Here is a 20,987-nt window from a genome sequence, read left to right as displayed (position 1 = left end):
TTAGATAACCTTCCTTGAGTAACTACATTCACTGTATCTACAAGAACGAGGAATAAATCAACAATAATTGAAGTACTAAAAGTGTCTAATTTCCAGCACAGTGCTTCAAGCAACAACTGAAATTAAAAAACTGTTAAAACGCAGCTACATACCCATACGATCTTGTCATGAATGCACTGAAGCAGAGGTTAAGAAAAAAAGAATAAATATGCATTCTTAGTTGAAAGTAATGTTCTTCCATAAACGGGTGGGATGAATTGAGGAAATGTCAGGTCTCATGTGGGTACCATGCACCTCATAGGCAAAGATTCTGTATGAGCATCTCAAGCAAGAAATGGAATGGGTGTTGTGCATAGGCTTTGCATAGGTAGCAGTGGGGATGGGCTGTTGTATAAACCTGATCCTCCAGTCCCATGTTCAACACTTTTAACCGATATTCAATAACTATCTCCCTTACGACTCCCAGAGTCATTTCTGGGATGTGTCTTCCCCCTGGAGCACTGAATCATAGGATCCATCTGCAAAGGAGCCAAAATTCACATCTGAAACTCCATCAAGTGGACAGCACATTTTAAAATGCTTTTACCTGCTGAGCCGGTTTCTATTTTTAAGCTGCTGCTGTATTCCTTTTGTGGGATTGCTTAGATTTTAATCACCGTAAGCTGCCCTGAGTAACGTGAATGCACTCGAAGGGTGGGGTAGAACAAGTGCAACTCATCACCTGAATCCTTTTTCAGGTAATGCCCACTTTTCCCAGCCCTGTCCTTAATGAGATCATCTTCTGTATTATATATCATGCCCACCAGAAAGTCTTTCCCCTATAGCTGTGACCTTTGGTCTCCACTTTGTTCATTCCCTTGGGTTTTGTATTCACTGGACAGCTCCACCTCTACTCTCCCCACCCCCCCAGATGCTCCAACCCTCTGAATTGCTGCAGGAGCCAAACATTTTCAGCTTTACCTAATTCCCTTCCCTTTCCTCATCTCCCTGTCCCCATGATTTTAAGCTGTGTTTCTTGGTTTTGTTCAGATTAGTCAAGACCTACACAGGAAACCTTTGCCTATTTTAACCATATTCATAAGGAGCCTTCCTAACAGTAGTGGACTGTGTGGTGGGAAAGGGGAAGAGGAAGCCTGAATGCATCTGGGATTGGGTAGAGAAACAAACTATGGTTAAGGAAAGGCGCTGAGTTCACACATAACAACATGCAATAGTTAAGTCAAGTCAAGGTTCACTAGCCAACAACAAACCAGGGACGAACGTTGGTCTTTCAAATTTCAGCAGCACCCTGTGTGAGGCCAAAGTTTGGCCCCCTCATCCAGCCTCTTGCTTTCTGTTCTGCTCAATTCACTACGTCATAGTTGTTTTGCCCTGCGGCACCCCCTAGGTTTTGTGCTCAGGTCAGCAGAACCAGTCGTGCTGCTCTAAATCCGTCTCTGAACAAACCATGGCTTCCGTTTGAGGGCAGTAAACAAGCTATAGTCAAGCTGCATTGGCAAGGTTAGCACATAATGTTTAATAAACCATAGTTTAATAAAACATGGCTTAGCATTATGTGTGGACTTGGTCAATGTCTCAGGGTCCACACTTGAACTTTATCATCTAGTTCCTTTTAGTTTCTGTCCAGTGTCATTACAGTGGTACCTCGGGTTAAGAACTTAATTCGTTCTGAGGGTCCATTCTTAACCTGAAACTGTTCTTAACCTGAGGTACCACTTTAGCTAATGGGGCCTCCCGCTGCCACTGTGCTGCCGCCATGCGATTTCTGTTGTCATCCTGAAGCAAAGTTCTCAACCCGAGGTACTATTCCTGGGTTAGCGGAGTCTGTAACCTGAAGCACCTGTAACCTGAAGCATCTGTAACCCGAGGTACCACTGTACTGCAATACAAACATCCTATTTTCTTAGTCTGTATTAAAAGGTTTTGGTTTTTTTAAGCCATTTGGTAGTATGCTTCTTCAAATTAGAAGATTTTGAATCTGGGCACTTCAATCAGAAAAAAAACAACAGTGTCAAAACACAACAGAACACTCAGACAGTACATTTTGAGTTGAGGGCCAAAACAAATAAAATTAGGGAACCATCTCCATCTCATATGGTATACATAGCTGCTCAAGGTGCTTGCACTTCCTTAATGTAAAGGGAATTTCAAAGGGGACTGGCTTTACAGGCAAGCAATGCCTAGGATAAACATCAGAGGCTAATTTAAAGCTCTATAAAAAAATACTCCACCATGTACAGTATATCTGATAGGGAGACATTAGTTTTTTACACTTTGATTGAAAAGTTAAAGGGGGAAGCGGCTGTTTCTCAGAGAAAAAATAACTTTTAAAAAACAGCACTCAGGCATGCTGCAAGCAAGGATGATTGAACCAGAGGATTTTGTCTCTCACGTGGCCAAGCTAAATCCTGCAAAAGCAAACTGCACAGAGTGTTTTCAATCATTATACCTCAGTGGAAAACTAAAAATCAAAAGTGGGCAAGATCTAGGAATGAGCACTAGGAGCCTCCTCCGCCCCCTGACCGGCCGCCTGCCTAAATCACACCAGCGCGCTCCCTCGTCTCTTTAAAGCTCAGCTAGAGAATGTAATTCACACCTCTGTAACATTCGTGAACAACTGCTGCAAATTCCCAGTTTGCAGGGCTTCCTGTTAAATCAAGAGACAGATAAAGTATAGTTTTATTCACAATTGAACAAGCAGGCCTTTAAACACATCCTGTACATATAACCCATTTGCCTATCCTCTTTCCCTCTTCCCAGTTTCTCTTCTGCCTGCCAGAGCCATTTCAGGAAGATCTGCAAAGACCAAAAACAACAACAACATTTCCTGCTCCCTGCTAACCCCAAGTAGTCAGATGTTCCAAGATCAGTTTTGGACCAGAACTGGAAATAAAGACAAAAGGAGTGAGGTATGGGTTGAACTTGGGGCACATTTAGGAATTGCAAGACTCTGCAGAGGGGGAAATAACAATGTGGGATGGGTAGCTAATGTCAAGGAAATCCGTTGACCTGCACTTCAAGAGCCAATCCCCCTGCCCAGGGTGAGGGACATGATACATTATTGCCCCTTTACCCATGACACACAATTAAGGATTGTAGGGAAGCCCCTCCCCTCCTGAGGGTCCACAGTTCTGATCAGGTAGATGTTCCATATCCAGCCCACAGGACCCACAGCCCGGAGCAACTGGTCTCAGGAAATGCCCATCATCCTGTAGGGATGGTGTACAACCAATATAAGCTAGAAGCCCCTAAGGTGTTTCTTGATCCTGCAGGATTATTTAGATGGCTCTGAGTGCTGATGGTGTTGTATGGGATGTACTAATGATAATGTACAAAAGCACATCCCTTAGAATCATAGAATGGTAGAGCTGGATCCCTACCCCAGGGGTCCTCTGGTCCAACACCCTGCAATGTAGGAATCCTGTCCACAGCTGTCCCTGGGTGGGCTCGAACCACCAACCTTCTGGTTAACTGGCAGCTGCATCACAAGGGGAGGTGGGGGAGCACAGCTTGATGGGTCCCTATTCTTTGCCAACACACTGCCATATTAAAGATGAAGAAGGGTTCTCTTTGATGATTCTGGGGATCTTCTCACCTTCCATTGTAGCATGTGAATGTTTGCTTGCTTGCTTGAACTGACCATTGGCTATTGTCTGGGTGGTTGGTGGGAAGTGAATTCTAAGACACTTGTCCTGGAGGCACTTCTAAAATTCATGAATATCTGAAATTCCCTTATACTGAATCAGGCCATTGGTTCATCTAGCTGTCTTCTCTGCAGGTCTCCAAGATCTCATGTGGACAGCCTGGCCAATTCTACTACCTGTGTTCTTTTTGAATAGAGATGCCAGGAGCCATCTGCATACAAACTGTGTGATCTGCTGTCGAGCGGTGATATCAGTCCCATGCTCCTTGTGGTCTCTCTTCTTACAGCTCATACTAACCTGGGTGAAATGGGACATTACAGAACATCTGGATGATATTGAACCGATAGGAATGTTTGTACTAATAGAAACCTCCCTCAAGCTGGAATAAATGACTTTGAAGCCTCTTTCATCTCTGTTGTTCCATGATTCTACAGGTACTAGCATATCCTCTGGAATAATCCTATTACAGTAAATGGGATTTCTTCATAATGAATAGACTCTGAGCTACAACTCTGACTCACATGCAAATTAATATTCCCCAAATATTTGCAGTGCTGTAGCTTAATCTTGTACCCCTTAATAAGAGCCAGAAGCTCCTTACAGCACTTTTGTTTTGTAGTTCTCTTAAAAGGGAAATGTTGGGCTTAACATGATTTTTCTTGTTCCTTATTGTTTATTTGCATCACTTATTTGGTTTCACATGAAATGCATCACAACCCTCATGTCAACCATCCTCTCAGCGGGCCTTTGAAACAGATAGTTGTTGCCAATTTGGGGATGAAAAGCTGAGGATGATACGCAACAATTTATTCATTACAACGATTCACTTACTTGCATGGGACTTGTGAGGTCTAATCCCATCCCATGCACCTAAAGATGGTTACAGTCCCATCCACTGACTTCAGAAAATTGGCGAAGGGCCATAGCTCAGTGGTAGAGCATCTGCTTTGCATGAAGGTCCCAGGTTCAATCCCCAGCATCTTCAGGTAGGGCTTTGTGAGGACACTGCCTGAAACCCTGGAGAGCTGCCACCAGTCGTGTAGACTATACTGCACTAGGTGGACCAATGGTCTGACTTGGTATATGGCAGCTTCCTACAGGCTTGATCTGCCATTGGTCATGCTGTGTACCACTAAGGGATGTGGCTAACTGGTGGATCTGAGAGTGAAGTCAACCTTCAAGTCATTGGATTTGGATAGTTATTCATGAACAAACTGCAGAGAACTAGCTTTGGTAAACAAAATGATCTGTTGTCATACTGGCAAGACAGACTGTGCATTTGGGGCAAACTAAGGACAGACACTACCATCTCTAAGCCAGCTCCTTATTCCATGGTCACATAGATGCACTTGAGGAACAACCCTCCCCTTAAATCCATAGGGTCTCAAAGCGATGGCTGAATAATTACCTTCCCCATACCCAGGGCCCCTAAGAATGTCCATAGCGGAAATGGAATGAGAGTCTAGGTAGCTCTGGAGAATGTTCACCAATACTTCAACTGTGGTTTGAGGTTGACTCAGTGTATATATTTCTTTGTTAAAATTTGAATGGGGGGTAGCCACCAAGGTGAAGAATGAATTGCAGAAAGTTTTAGGTACCAAGTTATTTCCCAGTATGCTTTGTGTACATATTAAAGCAAGAAGCATGAACAATAATTATGGCACTTAGTTCCATTTGAAAATTGTGGATCTCCTTTCACTTTGGTAAATGTGTCCTTTCATCATATAAATTATATATATGGCATCTGCACAGCAGAATCACTCTCCCTCCATCTCTCCCAGTTGCAAGATATCTGAAACCTTATCTGTTGTGTAATGTTGGATTACAGACAGTCAGTTCTATAAATTTTTGTCATCTCAATCCTCATCTCCCCAACTGCCTTGGTAAGAAACTCAGACTGAGTTTGATTGTGTTCTTCCCAAGACCACCTCTACTCAGAGTATTCATTTCAATGGAATACATGGGGGTGTCCCTTATCTGTTTATTGAAGGAGAAGGAGAAGGAGAAGGAGAGGAAGGAGAATATACAAGTCCATTGAGGTGTATTATTTAAAAAGAGGCGCATAAACCAGGTTCATATGGCAGAAACTCAACTCATAAACTAAACCAGGTTCATAATGTTATGAACCTAGTTTAGGCACCTCTGTCTGAATAACATACTCCAATAGACATGAATATCTTCATTAACTGGTGTAAACAAAAACAAAAAAATCCCATTTGTTTGTGGAATGTTAAGGGCAGAAAGGAGTTGTGGTATAAGGCCCTTTTCAATGGGAAACACTATTTTCCACCCTTTTTTCTCTTTAAAAAAAGCTCTTTTATCAAAATGTGTTTTACATGTGAGAGCTTCATAAAGCAGATAAGGAACAGGGCACATGTCCTATGTAGGCACTTTCTGGAAACGAAAATTTAGGTATGCATGCCAGGGGAAAAAGTGATCATCACCATTATCACTATCCTACAAACCTAAGCTGACAAAACTACCTTAATTTATTATCCTGTGTATGAGATCATCTATAAAGTTTACACGCATACAGAGGTGAGGAGCAAAGTTAAGGCAAGGGAAGAATTTGTTATAAGTGAATGAATGAAAAAATGAATGAATTTTGTATGGGAGTCAAAGGTACAGTCAGGAAAAGGGGTTCTTTAAGAGTGTGACATGCTTTACAGACATTTACACAAGACCAAAACTAAATCTGACTGCTTATTCTTGTTCAGGCAGTTTTACCTACGATTCGGACATCTGTAGAAATGGTAACAATTTGGCCAGAAGTGAAGCTGAAATACTGAAACTTTCCCCCTTTTAAAGAAGAAAACAAAACATTACATAGCCTAAATAAAATGTAAAATAGATCTCGGGGAGAATCCTAAGAATTTTTTTTTCAAGCAGCCAAGATTAATTTCAAATATTTTGAACACACAGGCAATCATTTGCTTCCAATGGATAATTCATTCTGCTCCCTACTTAGGTACTCAGTGTAAAATCAATCTGTTCTGTTTGTATGACATAAACAACAAGCAGTTTCACAAGAATGAGGCAAACCATATGTGAAGGTGTTTAAGAAAGCACAACAGGGAATACACTGTGCAAAGAAGCATCTGCATTTATTTCAATGTCAAATCACTTGTGTGTTATAAAAAATGAAAGTTTATTGTTTTTGTTAAAAACAATGTCACCACGGCACTGCAGCGCTTACAATTAACTCTTGCTTTCCTTCAAGCTCTCAGATTCATGTGTCCCCTATGGGAAGCAGGTGGAAATAAACCTGATGGTTTTTAAGCACTGTGATTTCAGTGCCAGTTTTAAGACTGATTTCATACACTGCCGAGTACATTATGGTTTAATGGAACTGCGTCACTGACAGTGGCTAATCCAGCCTCCCCAACCTGGCACCCCTCTGGAGGTTGTGGCAGTAGCAGTCGGCAGAGCTAACCATCACTAACGTCACTGTGGCTTATTGAGAGGGAGAGGGGTAAGACTGCAGCAAGGTTGGCACAGTGCAAATGCCCCCATCTTGTTGTTTAGTCATTTAGTCACGTCCAACTCTTTGTGACCCCATGGACCAGAGCACACCAGGCGCTCCTGTCTTCCACTGCCTCCCGCAGTTTGGTCAAACTCATGTTTGTAGCTTCGAGAACACTGTCCAACCATCTCGTCCTCTGTCGTCCCCTTCTCCTTGCGCCCTCCATCTTTCCCAACATCAGGGTCTCTTCCAGGGAGTCTTCTCTTCTCATGAGGTGGCCAAAGTACTGGAGCCTCAGCTTCAGGATCTGTCCTTCCAGTGAGCACTCAGGGCTGATTTCCTTAAGAATGGATAGGTTTGATCTTCTTGCAGTCCATGGGACTCTCAAGAGTCTCCTCCAGCACCATAATTCAAAAGCATCAATTCTTCGGCGATCAGCCTTCTTTATGGTCCAGCTCTCACTTCTATACATCACTACTGGGAAAACCATGGCTTTTACTATACGGACCTTTGTTGGCAAGGTGATGTCTCTGCTTTTTAAGATGCTGTCTAGGTTTGTCATTGCTTTTCTCCCAAGAAGCAGGCGTCTTTTAATTTCGTGACTGCTGTCACCATCTGCAGTGATCATGGAGCCCAAGAAAGTAAAATCTCTCACTGCCTACATTTCTTCCCCTTCTATTTGCTGTAGGAGGTGCCATATATGCATTTGCACTGTGCAGACCTCCCTGCCCTCTTGCACCAGTGATGGGAGGTCAGGTAAGTTTTGCTGCCCCCACAATCTGCTACAGAGCTGCAAGCTGACAATTCCCATTGGCCACAGGCAGCATACAAGAGAAACACAACTGAACAAAATTCAAAATCTGGGAAAATATAGGGGACAATCATAGCTGAACTGTATTTTTACCTTTCTATACTGTAATCACTAAGAATGGGGAAAGAATTGAGTTTCTGCTAGGGAAAAAAACTGAGGTGGTGAGAGTTTTCTGCAGTCATCAAATGAAATGCTTTCTGGGCACCAAAGACTCTTGTCCCCCACATGAGCATAAGGGCTCCTGCTCATGGAGGGAACTGGAACCCAGCAGAGGTTCCGCACTGGAGGATAGGGATAGTTCAGCAATTTCCACTAGTTCCCCACTCCCCTGCAGCCTCCTCCACAGCCAGCGGCATAGCTAGACACTTGGGTGCCAGGTGCGGCCCATGCATCCTGCAGCCAGGGGCGGGGCACACTGCATGGAGCCTCTCCGCCGCCTCTTCCTCAGCTGTAGGGCAGCTGGAGAGGCGGAGGGCAGACTCAAGTCCCACACTGCCATTTCAGGGAGCGCGGAACCTGCAGGTGCCCAAGCCACTACGTCACTCCCAGGAGAGACGTGTGGCTCAGGTACATTGCAGGCCCTGAGGTAACTGCCGCCCCCCGTGGTGTGGCGCCCAATGCCAGCCACGTTTCGTTATGTTTGTTGACTGAACTAAAAAGTTTCGTGAGCCCAATTATTTTTTTTAACTCATATTTTTGTCATTTTGTCACCCCCCTCAGTGATGACACCCGGGGCGACCCGCACCCCCCGCACCCCCTTCCTCTGCCACTGTCCACAGCCACCTCCTGCACTGTTCTGGAAAGTTCCTCAGTCATCTGGTGCACTTTTTCAGGGGGCTGCAGAGGGACCTTCTTCTCTGCAAGTAGAACTCCACCAGGGGCAGCCCAAGACATTTTGGTACCTGAGGCAAACCACAAAATGGTGCCCCTCCTCACTGTTAGGAACAAAAAGGGGTGTGAAGAATGACACCAGGAACAAGGGGGGAGTAAATATCTACACCGGAATCTGCTGCCCCTGTGGTTCCTGCCACCCAAGGTGGTTGCTTCACCTACCTCATGGCTGTACCGGCCCTAAACTCCACTGAGCTCATCTTCAGATCCAGCTCAATGTGCCCCTGAAGTAAGTGAGCAATAGATTGGGCCCTGTATGTCCTTTGGGGTTTGCAGACTCATTTTATAAAGATTTCAAGGCTTGTCCACTTAGGGCTTCACATATTATTGAAGTATGCTATGAATTATAGCATTATGGAGACAAATATTGGCAGTGATAAGAGTAGTAGTTTTTGCAATCACTTAAAAAAAAAGTTTCAGGAAAATCCTGTCTTAAAATACACACTTCTTGGCTCCTGTATTCCAATTTTATGTTATTTTCAATTTTATTTTTTTACAAGGCAAAGATAATGGGGCGCCAGGATACTGAAAAAGCCCAAACCATTTTCAAGGCCATTGTTAGCTGATAATTAATGCAGTACATGTATCACTTTGAAGATGGCTGGTAGTACAGCATTTTATGATAAATAGACTTTATGGGGTTTTTTTTTAAAGCAGGATTTTGTAAAAAGGCTACCCCAATAAATGATTTACCAGCTCCAGTAAAAGATCAAGGAAATTGCTCAGATTGCATCTCAGAGTATCTAAAACTCTGATGTTTATGGAAACCTAAAAAGCTCCTAGACCCAGAGCCCCATTATTTTTTATTTTTATTTTTGTCTCTAATCATCTAACATAATATATTGTTAAAGAACTAGTAGAGGAAGGTCTGGGATCAGAGAAAGGGAGCAGCCCTTCAGAGACAAGTTGGGGAGATAGTGCGGGAGCAGAGAAATGAAGAAGATAAACAATAGACAGCTTAGAGCATACCCTTTGTTGATCTCATTGCTACCCAGCATTGCATAGAATTTTTGTAGAGCAACACATCAATTTGCTAAGCCTCTGCCTCTAGAGTGCAGAGATGTTATTGCACTACAGTTCCCATCATCCTTGACCACTGGTCCTGCTAGCTAGGGATGATGGGAGTTGTAGTCCAAAAAAAAACTGGAAAGCCAAGTTTGAGGAACCCTGATATAGCCCATCAATATCTACTCTGGATGGCAGTAGCTCCCCAAGGTCTTTGACAGAGAATCATTTGGCTATCACATGCTGCTCAAACTTTTGGTAACTGGAGATGCCAGGGACCAAACCTGGAGCTTTCCACATGTGACACGCGCACTGCTCTGTCACTAAGCTATCATTCCCTCCCCACAAAGCCACTGGTCCCTGCTTTTCCGCTAGGGCTAGAACTGGAAACTTCCTACTCTACAAACAACAGCTCTGAGTGACAACTCAAGAAGTCACTCAGCTGGGGCAGGCTATGGGTGGGCCACTGAGTAGAGTTCCCATTTTTTTATTTGATAGCAACCTTCCTGGCAGCTGGTGAATCTAAGGTGGGCCAGTAGTCAATAGACAAGCAGTGGGATTTTAGGGTAGAGCAAGTAAGAGAGGGGTAGAGCTGGGCAGGGCAGGGTGAATCACATAAATAAGAAATAATAATATTTGTTTATCAAACAAATATTATTTGCAAAGATCAATCCTTTCTTATAAGGGATGGAACAGAGATTTGATTCAATTCGAATTTAAAGGTGAAGGTACATAATTAGCACTTTCAATGCGCAAACTGAAACAAAGCCATCCTTTGACATTCACACCGAATTTTGCAATGCAGTTTTCCAGGCAAGTCATGTCTATAAAAATGCATTCTATCAGGGGAAACAGATTTGCCTAAATAAATAAATAAATAAATATTAGGGAAATTATGTATATCAAGAGAAATTTGCACTAAAATACTGCAGAATCTTTTTACGATAAAAATCACAAATGATGTAGAAATGTGGAGATCTGAATTCAAGATTGGAACAAAACGAGAAATAGGAATTGACAGATTCGCCCACTCCTACTTCCTTATTAAACTTCTTCCTGCCCGCTCATCATTTCATAATCAGATTCCGAAAGCAATAGTCTTAATTGTGCTCTTAAGTGCTCCACATGGGGCCAGTGGGGATTGTTTGAAATCATAACTGCCAAGGCGAGCATGTACCTCATGTCTAATAAATCAGGCAGAAAAAGGGGCAGGCAGCATTTTGCCACTTCAGTCACTTCTGTTTTGAAATTTGCAACGTGGGCTTGGGTTGGGGAAATAGATATGCATGCCTTATTACGCAGGCATTATTACGCATGTCATCACCTACTCAGAGTGGTCCTTTCCTCTCTTTCACTCTCTCTCTTAAAAAAAAAAAGTGTCTAGGAAATGTTTCTGCACAAATTGTTAGCTTTGAAGAGACTAGGAGTTCTTGTAAGATGCTTCTCATAAGGTGGAACAGGCACTCTGATGCCAGGAGGAAAGGGGGCGAGAGAGATAGAGAGGGGAGGCAGCATGTTTTGTCTAACTGAAAACTCCAGGCAAAGCACTAAGGCTGGCAGAATATAAAAAAAGGATTTGGCAAGAATCTTGTGGTTAGAGCAGCTACTTGTGCAGCTACTCTTTTAAAAATAAATGCCCAGGGGTCTTTAATAACCACAAATGGCCAGGAACTCATTTTTATGGCTGATTCAAACGGCATCACTTCCAGCAACAGAAGAAATGAAATGTATTTTCTGATTCCAGAAATAATGAACAGCCCCAGTACTAAATCACCACTTATTTCAACTGTCATGTTTCCTTAGATAGTTTTGCTTCTATTGCCCCCGCCCCACCCTGACCTAAAGAGGGGGGGGAGACAACATGTTTTGCATAGTTCTGTAGGAGTAAACCAAAAACAAACTGAAAAATCAGTTTGCTCACCATACGGAAAATCTGTGTTTCTCTAACTCCTCCAGATAAGATGTTACACGGAAAGCTGGTTCATCTAGTCCGATCCCAGGACTTCCTTGGCCACACACGTTGCTCGGATCATTCTGGCTCGTCTAAAAATAACAGTCATAAATAAGGGAGATTAAGTGGCCAAAACAATGCACTAGAGATTTTACAACTCCTGTTTGAACGGCCTTGTTTGGGAACTGCTTTATATATTTGAAATAATCTAGCGAACTCTGCAGTGCAGCACCACTGTTTTAAGACACAAATAGCAAAGGAATTTGGTTAGCATTGACTCACACACTTTCATCTTTGTCTTTGTAAGGGCACCCAATTTGTCACTTGGTCCAAGGATTGGCTTAAGAAATGGGGAATAAAACCCTAAATGTTCATCCCGGGCAATCTATCTTTAGAGCAGATAGGTTACAAAGTGGCTTTGCACAGTGATGAAACTTGATTTTTCTCTGCGAAACGACTGGCATATAACATAATTGCTGAGACAATTAGGCATTGATCTAGGCCACAGCGCAACCACCTGCAACCCTGGAGTTGGTTAATAATGTCTTAATATTCTTGAACTGCAAGACCATCATCCCCCAGCCAGCATGGGCAATGCTCAGGGTTGCTTGGAGCTGTAGTCCAGCAATGTTTGGGGACTGGTTCTAGACAACAGTGGTGGCTCATTTGGGAGCAGGGAATGGAGGCAGTCATGTTCTCTCAGCAGCAGCGGTGCTGCATTTCCTGCCATGTGGATGGGGTGAGGCAGAGGTGAGGCCAGAGGAGCTTTGGTTAGGGAGAGGCACCCTTGCAGGTGCACCTGTGGGGCTGCCCCCATCCCAACTCACCCCATCTCTGCCCTAACAAACACAGCATTGTCACAACTTGAAGCAAGCCAAGGCCTCCCCCCACCACCGCAACCTACCATGGGAAGAGCTAAAGGGGGGCAGCTGCCCCCCTTAGATCAAGTAGAACAATAGAAATACTTAACTGACCAATCACATCAGTTTGCCCCCCCCGAAAAAAGTCCTGCCCCCCCCCCCCCGAATTCTGGCTACGCCCATGCAAGCTACCACTGCTGGACGGTATGTAAATAGGAAAGTGGGATCCTCTGTCAGGTACTCTTGGTTTTGTAGCCTCACTCCTGTTTTAGGTATACCAAGTTACTACTGCCCCTTTTTGCCTCTTGAATGGGATATCATCCACATACAAGGAAAACAGGACTTCTAGTTAATGACACATCCTAATTCTGGCGTGCTCTGGTCCATGGGGTCATGAAGAGTCGGACATGACTAAACAACAAAAACAACAACAAATTCTCATGATAATCCGACAGTTTTGGTGAGCCATAGATTACTACGTTCAGATGCAACAGCAAACTATGGTTTGCCTCTGGTTAGAAGTGGATGTACCTCATCCTGTATCTTCCCTTGTAGACAGAGGAAGAGGGGAGGGGAAGAGGGAGCAGGAGTGCCAACTTGGTATCGCAACTGTGGGTGCCCAGGGTCGGTCATGGGTGCAGCGTGCATGGCCCTAGCACTGAAATTTTGTGGGTGCCCGGCCCCTTCATGGGGAATTTTGTGGGTGCTCAGGCATCCAGGGCCCCAGGGAGTTGGCGCCTATGGGAGGGAGCGTGCGAGCCTGCGGCAATCAGAGGTTTTGGCAAAGTCATCTGAATGCAGCATGGTGTTGCACATGCCGGTCTACAAGAAGTCTGAGATTTCAAAACTAGTTGCCTGAGCAAAGCGTTGACACACTCTCTGCAAGCTTATGAGTCAGAATTACAGCGTTCAAGATGCAAAGCGAAAAGGCATTAAAACGGATTATACGTGAACTTCACTGGGTTGTGTTTGATCATGCACATGACTCAGAACCAGATCTTATGTCAAAGGCATGAGGGTGTGGCTCCAGGAAGCTTTTACTTTCTCACAATGATCGCATGGGCATAAGCACTTTGTGCCCTTTAATAACAATACGTTAATAACTTAATTACACATAGCGCAATGCTCTGAACAACATCAAATAAGATGTCACTGTATTGCTCTTTAGGCCAACAAAACATCAGAAGAACAAAAATAGCAGTAATTAGGCTGAGGCATGGAAGTCCCTTAGAAGGCTCTGAACATCTCTCCTTCTCCAAATGTAACTTCTTACATTTTCCTCCAGCAAGGGTGCTTTTGTTTTCTGGGTTTTGTTTTAAAAGTACAGTGGACATGACTCAGAGGGAAAATGAGGTGCACTTAAACCCCATTGAAATAAACACCACTTAACTGCTTAGCTATGTGCATACTTATTTATGAAGCTTTCTCTCCAAATGCTGGAGGTATCTAACAAATGCCAATATAAACAATCCAAATTTAATAAGTTAACTTAGACCAACTTATTAATTCATTTCAAGTTTATACCACCCTTCAATCATATTCCTGGAGCAGCTAACAGAAGAAAAATAATGTAGTATGCATCCACTTACAACTATTGCTCTGGAACTATGAAATAATACTGCTTTATCATAAATAATGGGTTTATTGCTCGTACAAGCAATAGGTTGGTTTGAGACTTGTATTGGATGGAACTTTCCTAATAGAGAAGAAGGGGGCGTTTTTATCAGGGTCTGCATGGAGGCTTCTCAAGATTTGGACAAAATGGGCTGTTGACTTGATCCAGCATGACAGTCTTATGTTCTTATGAAGATAGCCCTTCAAATATTAACTTCCCAAGCTTTATAGGACTTTACAGGTCATCCCTAGTACCTTGTGTTTGATCTGGTAGCATATTAAATATTAGGTGTTTGGTACCATGATGCTGTGGGTTAAACCACAAAGCTAGGACTTGCTGATCAGAAGGTTGGCGGTTCGAATCCCTGCAATGGGGTGAGCTCCTGTTGCTCGGTCCCTGCTACTGCCAACCTAGCAGTTCAAAAGCACATCAAAGTGCAAGTAGATAAATAGGCACCGCTCCAGCAGGAAGGTAAACGGCATTTCCGTGCGCTGTGCTGGTTCACCAGAAACAGCTTAGTCATGCTGGCCACATGACCCGGAAGCTGTACACCAGCTCCCTCAGCCAATAAAGCAAGATGAGCGCCGCAACCCCAGAGTCGGCCACGACTGGACCTAATGGTCAGGGGTCCCTTTACCTTTACCTTACTATGCCTACAGACTTGAAAGAAGCATGAACTCAGGGTGAAAAGGAGAAATGAGCTAAGAGGAAGGCACATTTTGGAAACCCTCACCGTGATCAGCTCTCACCCGGAAACCTATGTCCCCACTGCGGAAGGACATGTGGATCCAGGATTGGCCTCCAGAGTCATGTACAGACTCACTGTTAAGACCATGTTTATGGAAGACAATCTTACTTGACTATGAGTGATTGCCAAAGAAGAGGAGGAGGAGGAAAACCATGCCTACAAGTATTTGTTTAGTGATGAAATTCCAGCGATATTTTTTTTGGGGGGGGATGCAAAAAGTAAAAGAATTTTAAAATGGTTTTTGATGGGTTGGTCCTTTTCCAGAAGAGAATTGCTCAGTTTCACGATCATCATATGATGGACTCTAAAACCCAAACACCCTTTTGAAGGGAGCAGGTAGAAACAGAAGTGAGAATACCCAATAAACCATAAAAGTTCAGCAAAGAAAATAACCAGCTAATTACCACTTCAAAGATTGACAGGTATTGGTGAGCTGTTAAGGGATTTATTTAGCCAAAGTCTTTGGCAGAGCGGGGGAAAGGTGTGTTCTGAGCCATAAAAAAAGTTTTACTGGCATTGCTGAGTTCACAAAATGTCAGCAGTTTTCCTCCAGATGCACACAAAAAAACCCCTCCACTGCAAGTCCAGGATGCCTTTTGAAATAACTGCAATTTATAAGGCAATTGTAGATTAGATAGAATATAGATAGATGATAGATAGATAGATAGATAGATAGATAGATAGATAGATAGATGATAGATAGATAGATAGATAGATAGATGATAGATAGAGATAGATAGATAGATATATAGATCCTTACCTTGCTATATATACCATGAGCTTCCTTCACTGGGACCAGATCACAATTCTTATCAGATGAACCTGAGTTGATTGGATATGGCTCATTTCCTAAGCATTACAACAAACATGTAATTCAAATGACTGAAAATATACTTGTTTCCATAATCATATTAGCAAATTTTAAATAATTTAAGATTTATATCTTCAGCCTCAAGTATGCCGCCTGTATAAATCTCAGTAACTTGCTTATAATGTTCACAAACTGAAACTAGTAACAACAACAACAAAAATACAGGCACAGTGGCCTACTATCGCCTGATGTCCATGAGTTGAAACAAATGCAAGAAAACAGATTCAGGTATTAAACCCATCAAAATTATGTGCTTGCTTGCTTGCTTGTTTGTTTGCTGGTTGTTTGTTTTGGGAAGAAACATGCAGCACTTAACCAACGGTTGCATGAAATACTTATTCAAAGGCATAGGGTTAGCAAGGGACCCAAATTCCAGTAGTAAAATTCATGTGTCTGTTCTGTTTTGTTTCTCTTCTGTTTTGTTTCTGGTGCCCATGACATTGCTGATGATGAATAAGTGGAACTCAGATAACTCCCCTCTCATGCATTCAAAGTACACATGAGGGGAATGGCAAGGCTGTGCAGGCTAGCCCTCTCCTTACCCCACCGAACCCAGGGCAGATGCAGGGCCGGATTTGATGAGGCCCTAAGCTACTGAAGGTAATGGGACCCTCTATATGTCCAGTTGTCCTTTGTCGGCAACAAATTGTACTGTTTTTTGTGTTGAATATATGCTATATGGTAATTTATGGACCTAATAGGTATCTAAAGCCATTTGCACATAACAAAATATGTATTTTATCAAAGTAATTGTTGAACTGAAATACAATTAAGAAGTATATTAATCGTGTGTGATGGGACGATGAGCTGCTTGTGTGTAAAATCCTAGTCCCTCAGAGTTTGGTCAAGTTTGCAAACCTCTGTCTGTAACGGAGCCCCTTAAACATGGCTCCGTCAGTCGCTGGCAGATTCCGACAGTGGTTGCTTTCGGAATCGCTTCCAACATAAAAGCTCCTTAACGGAAACACGTCTTCTGGACTCTCTGCGTGACAGTTTCCGGCGAGGAGTGGGTGTCCCTACAGGAGGTCCTGAAACCTCCCCACTGTTTTCGCTGGAAGTGTCTCTGAGCCATCCCTCCAGCTCCCTTTCCCTCAGCTCAGCTCCTCTCCCCCTACTGGTTCCCTCTTCAGCTGCTGAGTCTCTCCCAACCTGTGTGAGCCCTTTCACTTCCCTTCCTTCCGATGGCAGTTCCCTGACATCCACCTCCCCTCCAGGGCCCCCTTCATCCCCTCTCGCCCCCTCCTCTACGGGCGGTGAGGAGGCAAAACCCCGGAATGAACTTCCTTCATCTTCCGATGTCCCGAACACTTCTCTCCACCTGTTGCGGTTCCTGGTCTCGAAGTACTCCTCCTCCTCAGAGTCCATCTCCCCTTCCCCTTCCGATTCCGAGAATCCTTCCAACTCCTCCTCCTCATCGGTGGTCCCAAAGTATTCCCTCCGGAACCTCTCCACAGGCTGAGGTTTCCTTGGGAACCTTTGATGGAACGTTTCTATCAATACCTCGTCATTGATATCTTCTGCCATTACCCAAGTGTTTTCTGACTCCGGTTCTCCTTCCCACGCTACCAAATACTCCACCTGATCCCCCTTCCATCTGGCGTCGAGGATTTCTGCCACATGGCTGCTGCATTCCCTTTCTTCTATGACCGGTCCCCGAGTGGCCATCCCTTCTCGTCCCCCCTCATACGGTGACAGTAACGACCTGTGAAATACTGGGTGCAGCTTCATGTGGTTGGGTAACCGGAGCCTGAAAGCCACTGGGTTGACCTGTTGAATGACCTCAAAGGGACCCAATCTCCTGGGTCTTAATTTCTTACAACCTCCTTTGAACGGCAACCCTTGGGTTGACAGCCACACCCTATCTCCCACCCTTATGGTTTCACCTTCCCTTCGGTTCTTGTCTGCCTGCCTCTTGTATTCTTCCTTCGCCCTTTCTAAGTTGAGTTGGAGCTGACGATGGATTGCTTCCATTTCTTCTACAAAATGCTCGGCTGCCGGGACACCCCATCTCTCCCCTTCTCCCCCTGGGAAAGCCCTGGGATGACACCCATAATTAGCCAAGAAGGGGCTCATCCCTGTGGACACATTCTCGGCATTGTTGTAGGCAAATTCCGCCAGCGCCAACTTTTCTACCCAGTCATTCTCTCTGTCATTGACATAACACCTCAGGTATTGCTGGAGGACCCCGTTTGCTCTTTCCGCCTGCCCGTTGGTTTCAGGGTGCCGGGCAGTCGAAAAGTTGACCTCCACCTGCAGTAAGCTCATGAGCTTCCTCCAGAACCTGGAAGTAAATTGTTTTCCTCGGTCTGAGACCACCCTCAATGGCACCCCGTGCAACCTAAAAATGTGTTCTACAAATAACTTCGCTGTCTCTTCCGCCGTGACTGCATGCGAGCAGGCTACAAAGTGGCACATCTTTGTTAGTAGGTCTACCACCACCATGATGGCTGTTTTCCCCTTGGACTTCGGCAGATCAGTCATAAAATCTATCGACACTGCCTCCCAAGGTCGTTCTGGGGTTGGTAAGGGTTCTAATAGCCCCGCCGGTGCCCGCCTCTCCCCTTTGGCTCGCTGGCATTGCTCACACCCTCTTACATACTCCCGTACATCTTCCCTCACCTTAGGCCACCAAAATTCCCTGGTGACCAACCACATGGTTTTGTGTTGTCCAAAATGCCCCGCCGTGGGGCTGTCGTGCAACTGCTTGAGTACCCTCCCCCTTAAGTCTCCTTCAGGGATATACAGTGCCCCTTTGTAATACAAAGCTCCATTTCTTTCCTCGAAACCCCCTGGTTCCTCTCCCTCACCCCTAAGACCTCTGAGCTTATTCTGGGCGTATTCATCATTCTCTGTTTCCTCTACCAGTTCTCTTTGTCCCACCAATGCCGCCCCACACACCCAGCGGTCCTCTGGAATGACATGTCTCTCTTCGGGTGCTCCCTCCCCCTCCAAATATTCAGGTTTGCGTGAGAGAGCGTCCGCCCTAATGTTCTCTGGGCCTGGCACGTAACAAATCTCAAAGTTAAATTTGGAGAACTCCTGGGCCCATCTCACTTGCCGTTGGTTGAGCACTCGTGCCGTCCTCCAATACTCTAGGTTCTTGTGGTCAGTGCACACTTGCACCTTATGTTGTGCGCCAATTAGCAGGTGCCTCCATCTCCGGAACGCCTCATGAATGGCTAGTAGTTCTCGGTCATACACCGTGTAGTTCCTCTCGGATTTGTTCAGCTTTCGCGAAAAAAAGGCACACGGTCTCCACTCTGACTCCTCCTTCCCTGGCTGCAGAAGCACCGCCCCAATAGCTCTGTCTGATGCGTCAGTTTCCACTCTCATCGGTTTTTGTAAATCCACATGCAGGAGTTGTTGTTCCGAGGCGAAGGCCCTTTTTAGTTCCTCAAATGCTCGCTCCGCCTCCTCAGTCCAAACGAACTTCTTCTTACTGCTGAGACAGTCCGTAATGGGCGCCGTCAGGTGGGCAAAGTTTCGGATGAACTTACGATAGAAGTTCCCAAATCCTAGGAACCTCTGCACATCCTTCCTTGTTTTGGGTGTTTTCCATTCCAGCACCGCCTGGACCTTGCCGGGATCCATGGCCAATCCCTTGTCTGACAGGCGATACCCCAGGAATTCCACCTCCTTGGTATGAAACTGACACTTCTCCAGTTTCACCCACAGCTGGTTGGCTTGCAGCCTGCTCAACACTTCTCTGACGTCTCTCACATGCTGCTCCTCATTCTCAGAATACACCAACACGTCGTCTAAGAAGGCCACACAATTCTTGTAAAGCAAAGGCCCCAGGACGTGGTTCATAAACGATTGAAAGCACGCGGAGCCTCCTTGTAGGCCGAAGGGCATAACTAAATATTCAAATGCCCCCAAAGGGGTGAACATGGTGGTTTTCCATTCATCCCCCTTCCTTATTCGTATCAGGTTGTACGCCCCCCTTAGGTCCAGTTTAGTAAAAATCTTTCCCTTCCTGACCCTTGTCAAAATGTCGTCAATCCTGGGCATAGGGAAAGCCACTGGTTCTGACACTGCATTTAAGGCCCTGAAGTCACACACAAGCCTCGGCTTGTTCGTGTTTTTTTTATCCACAAAAAACACTGGGCTGCCCCCCACCGCCCTGGACTCTCTGATGAACCCTCTCTTCAGGTTCTTGTCAATGAACTCTCTTAGCTCCTGCATCTCTCTGTCTGACATGGCGTACAGCTTGCCTACAGGGAGCTGTGCCCCAGGGAGTAAATTGATTTGACAGTCAAAGGGTCTATGCGGGGGTAGTTGGTCAGCTTCCCTTTCGCTGAAGACGTCGCGGAGATCTGCGTATTGTCGTGGTACCTTCACGTTCTCCGTTACTTCAGTCCCTGCTAGGGTGGCTTGGGCCCCTGCCAAACCCTTTCCCTCTTTGCAGTGTTCTAAGCAATGTGCTGAACCAAAAGAAACCACTCTCTGATGCCAGCCCACCAGCGGATCATGTAACGCTAGCCAGCTCATCCCCAATATAATGGGAGCTCCTCCCAAGGTGGCCACATTAAACGCTATCAGTTCGGTGTGCCTTGCCACCTTCATTATCATTGGGACGGTCTGCAAGCTGACTTCTCCTCCCAACAGCTCCCTGCCATCGATCGTGGTCACCTGCAGGGGGTTGCTTAAAGGGATCGTCTGTATCTGGTGTTCAGCTGCAAACTCTTTGCTCATGAAATTGCAGGAGCTGCCTGAGTCCAACAGCGCCTTTATCTTTAGAGGGTGTCCGTTTGGCAGCTCTAGCGCCACTTCTATCACTAGGGCGGGTTTAGGAGGTTCTGGCGTGGGCACTTTCACTGCTCTTTGGCCTGGCTGCTGTGCCCCGACGGTGGCAGCCAGGCGTTGGCTTTTACTTGCTTCGGTATTTCTTCCTCTCTTCCCTCCACAGCTCCTACCATCCCTTGCCATTCCTTCCTCTGGGGGCAGACTCTGGCAAAGTGACCTGGCTGTTGGCAGAGATAGCATTTCCGGGCGCCTTTTCCCTCCTTCTTTCCCCCCTCACTGGGCTTTGAAACTGCGCGCGCGCGCGCTGTTCCGATTTCCATCGGCTCTGCCGGCGGGAAAGTTGGCTCTGGAATGTCTGGAATGCGGAACTCCTTCCAACGTT

General features: G+C 45.1%; 1 protein-coding gene across 1 annotated transcript in view; it reads right to left on the bottom strand.

Moving 5' to 3' along the window:
• LOC308481833 (uncharacterized protein) overlaps positions 1 to 20,987 on the bottom strand; it is a gene marked incomplete at its 5' end in the record, with an annotated part of 142,920 nt that overhangs the window by 61,416 nt on the left and 60,517 nt on the right. The window contains 2 exons of the mRNA XM_081014538.1: positions 11,736 to 11,857; positions 15,749 to 15,837. Coding sequence (XP_080870664.1) covers positions 11,736 to 11,857; positions 15,749 to 15,837 — 211 coding nt within the window. The remainder of the gene's footprint in view (positions 1 to 11,735; positions 11,858 to 15,748; positions 15,838 to 20,987) is intronic.

The sequence above is a fragment of the Podarcis pityusensis genome (genome assembly GCF_964106645.2).
Source record: "Podarcis pityusensis genome assembly, chromosome: 7".
Taxonomy (NCBI): Eukaryota; Metazoa; Chordata; class Lepidosauria; order Squamata; family Lacertidae; genus Podarcis; species Podarcis pityusensis.
This window is presented reverse-complemented; position numbering and strand designations above follow the sequence as displayed.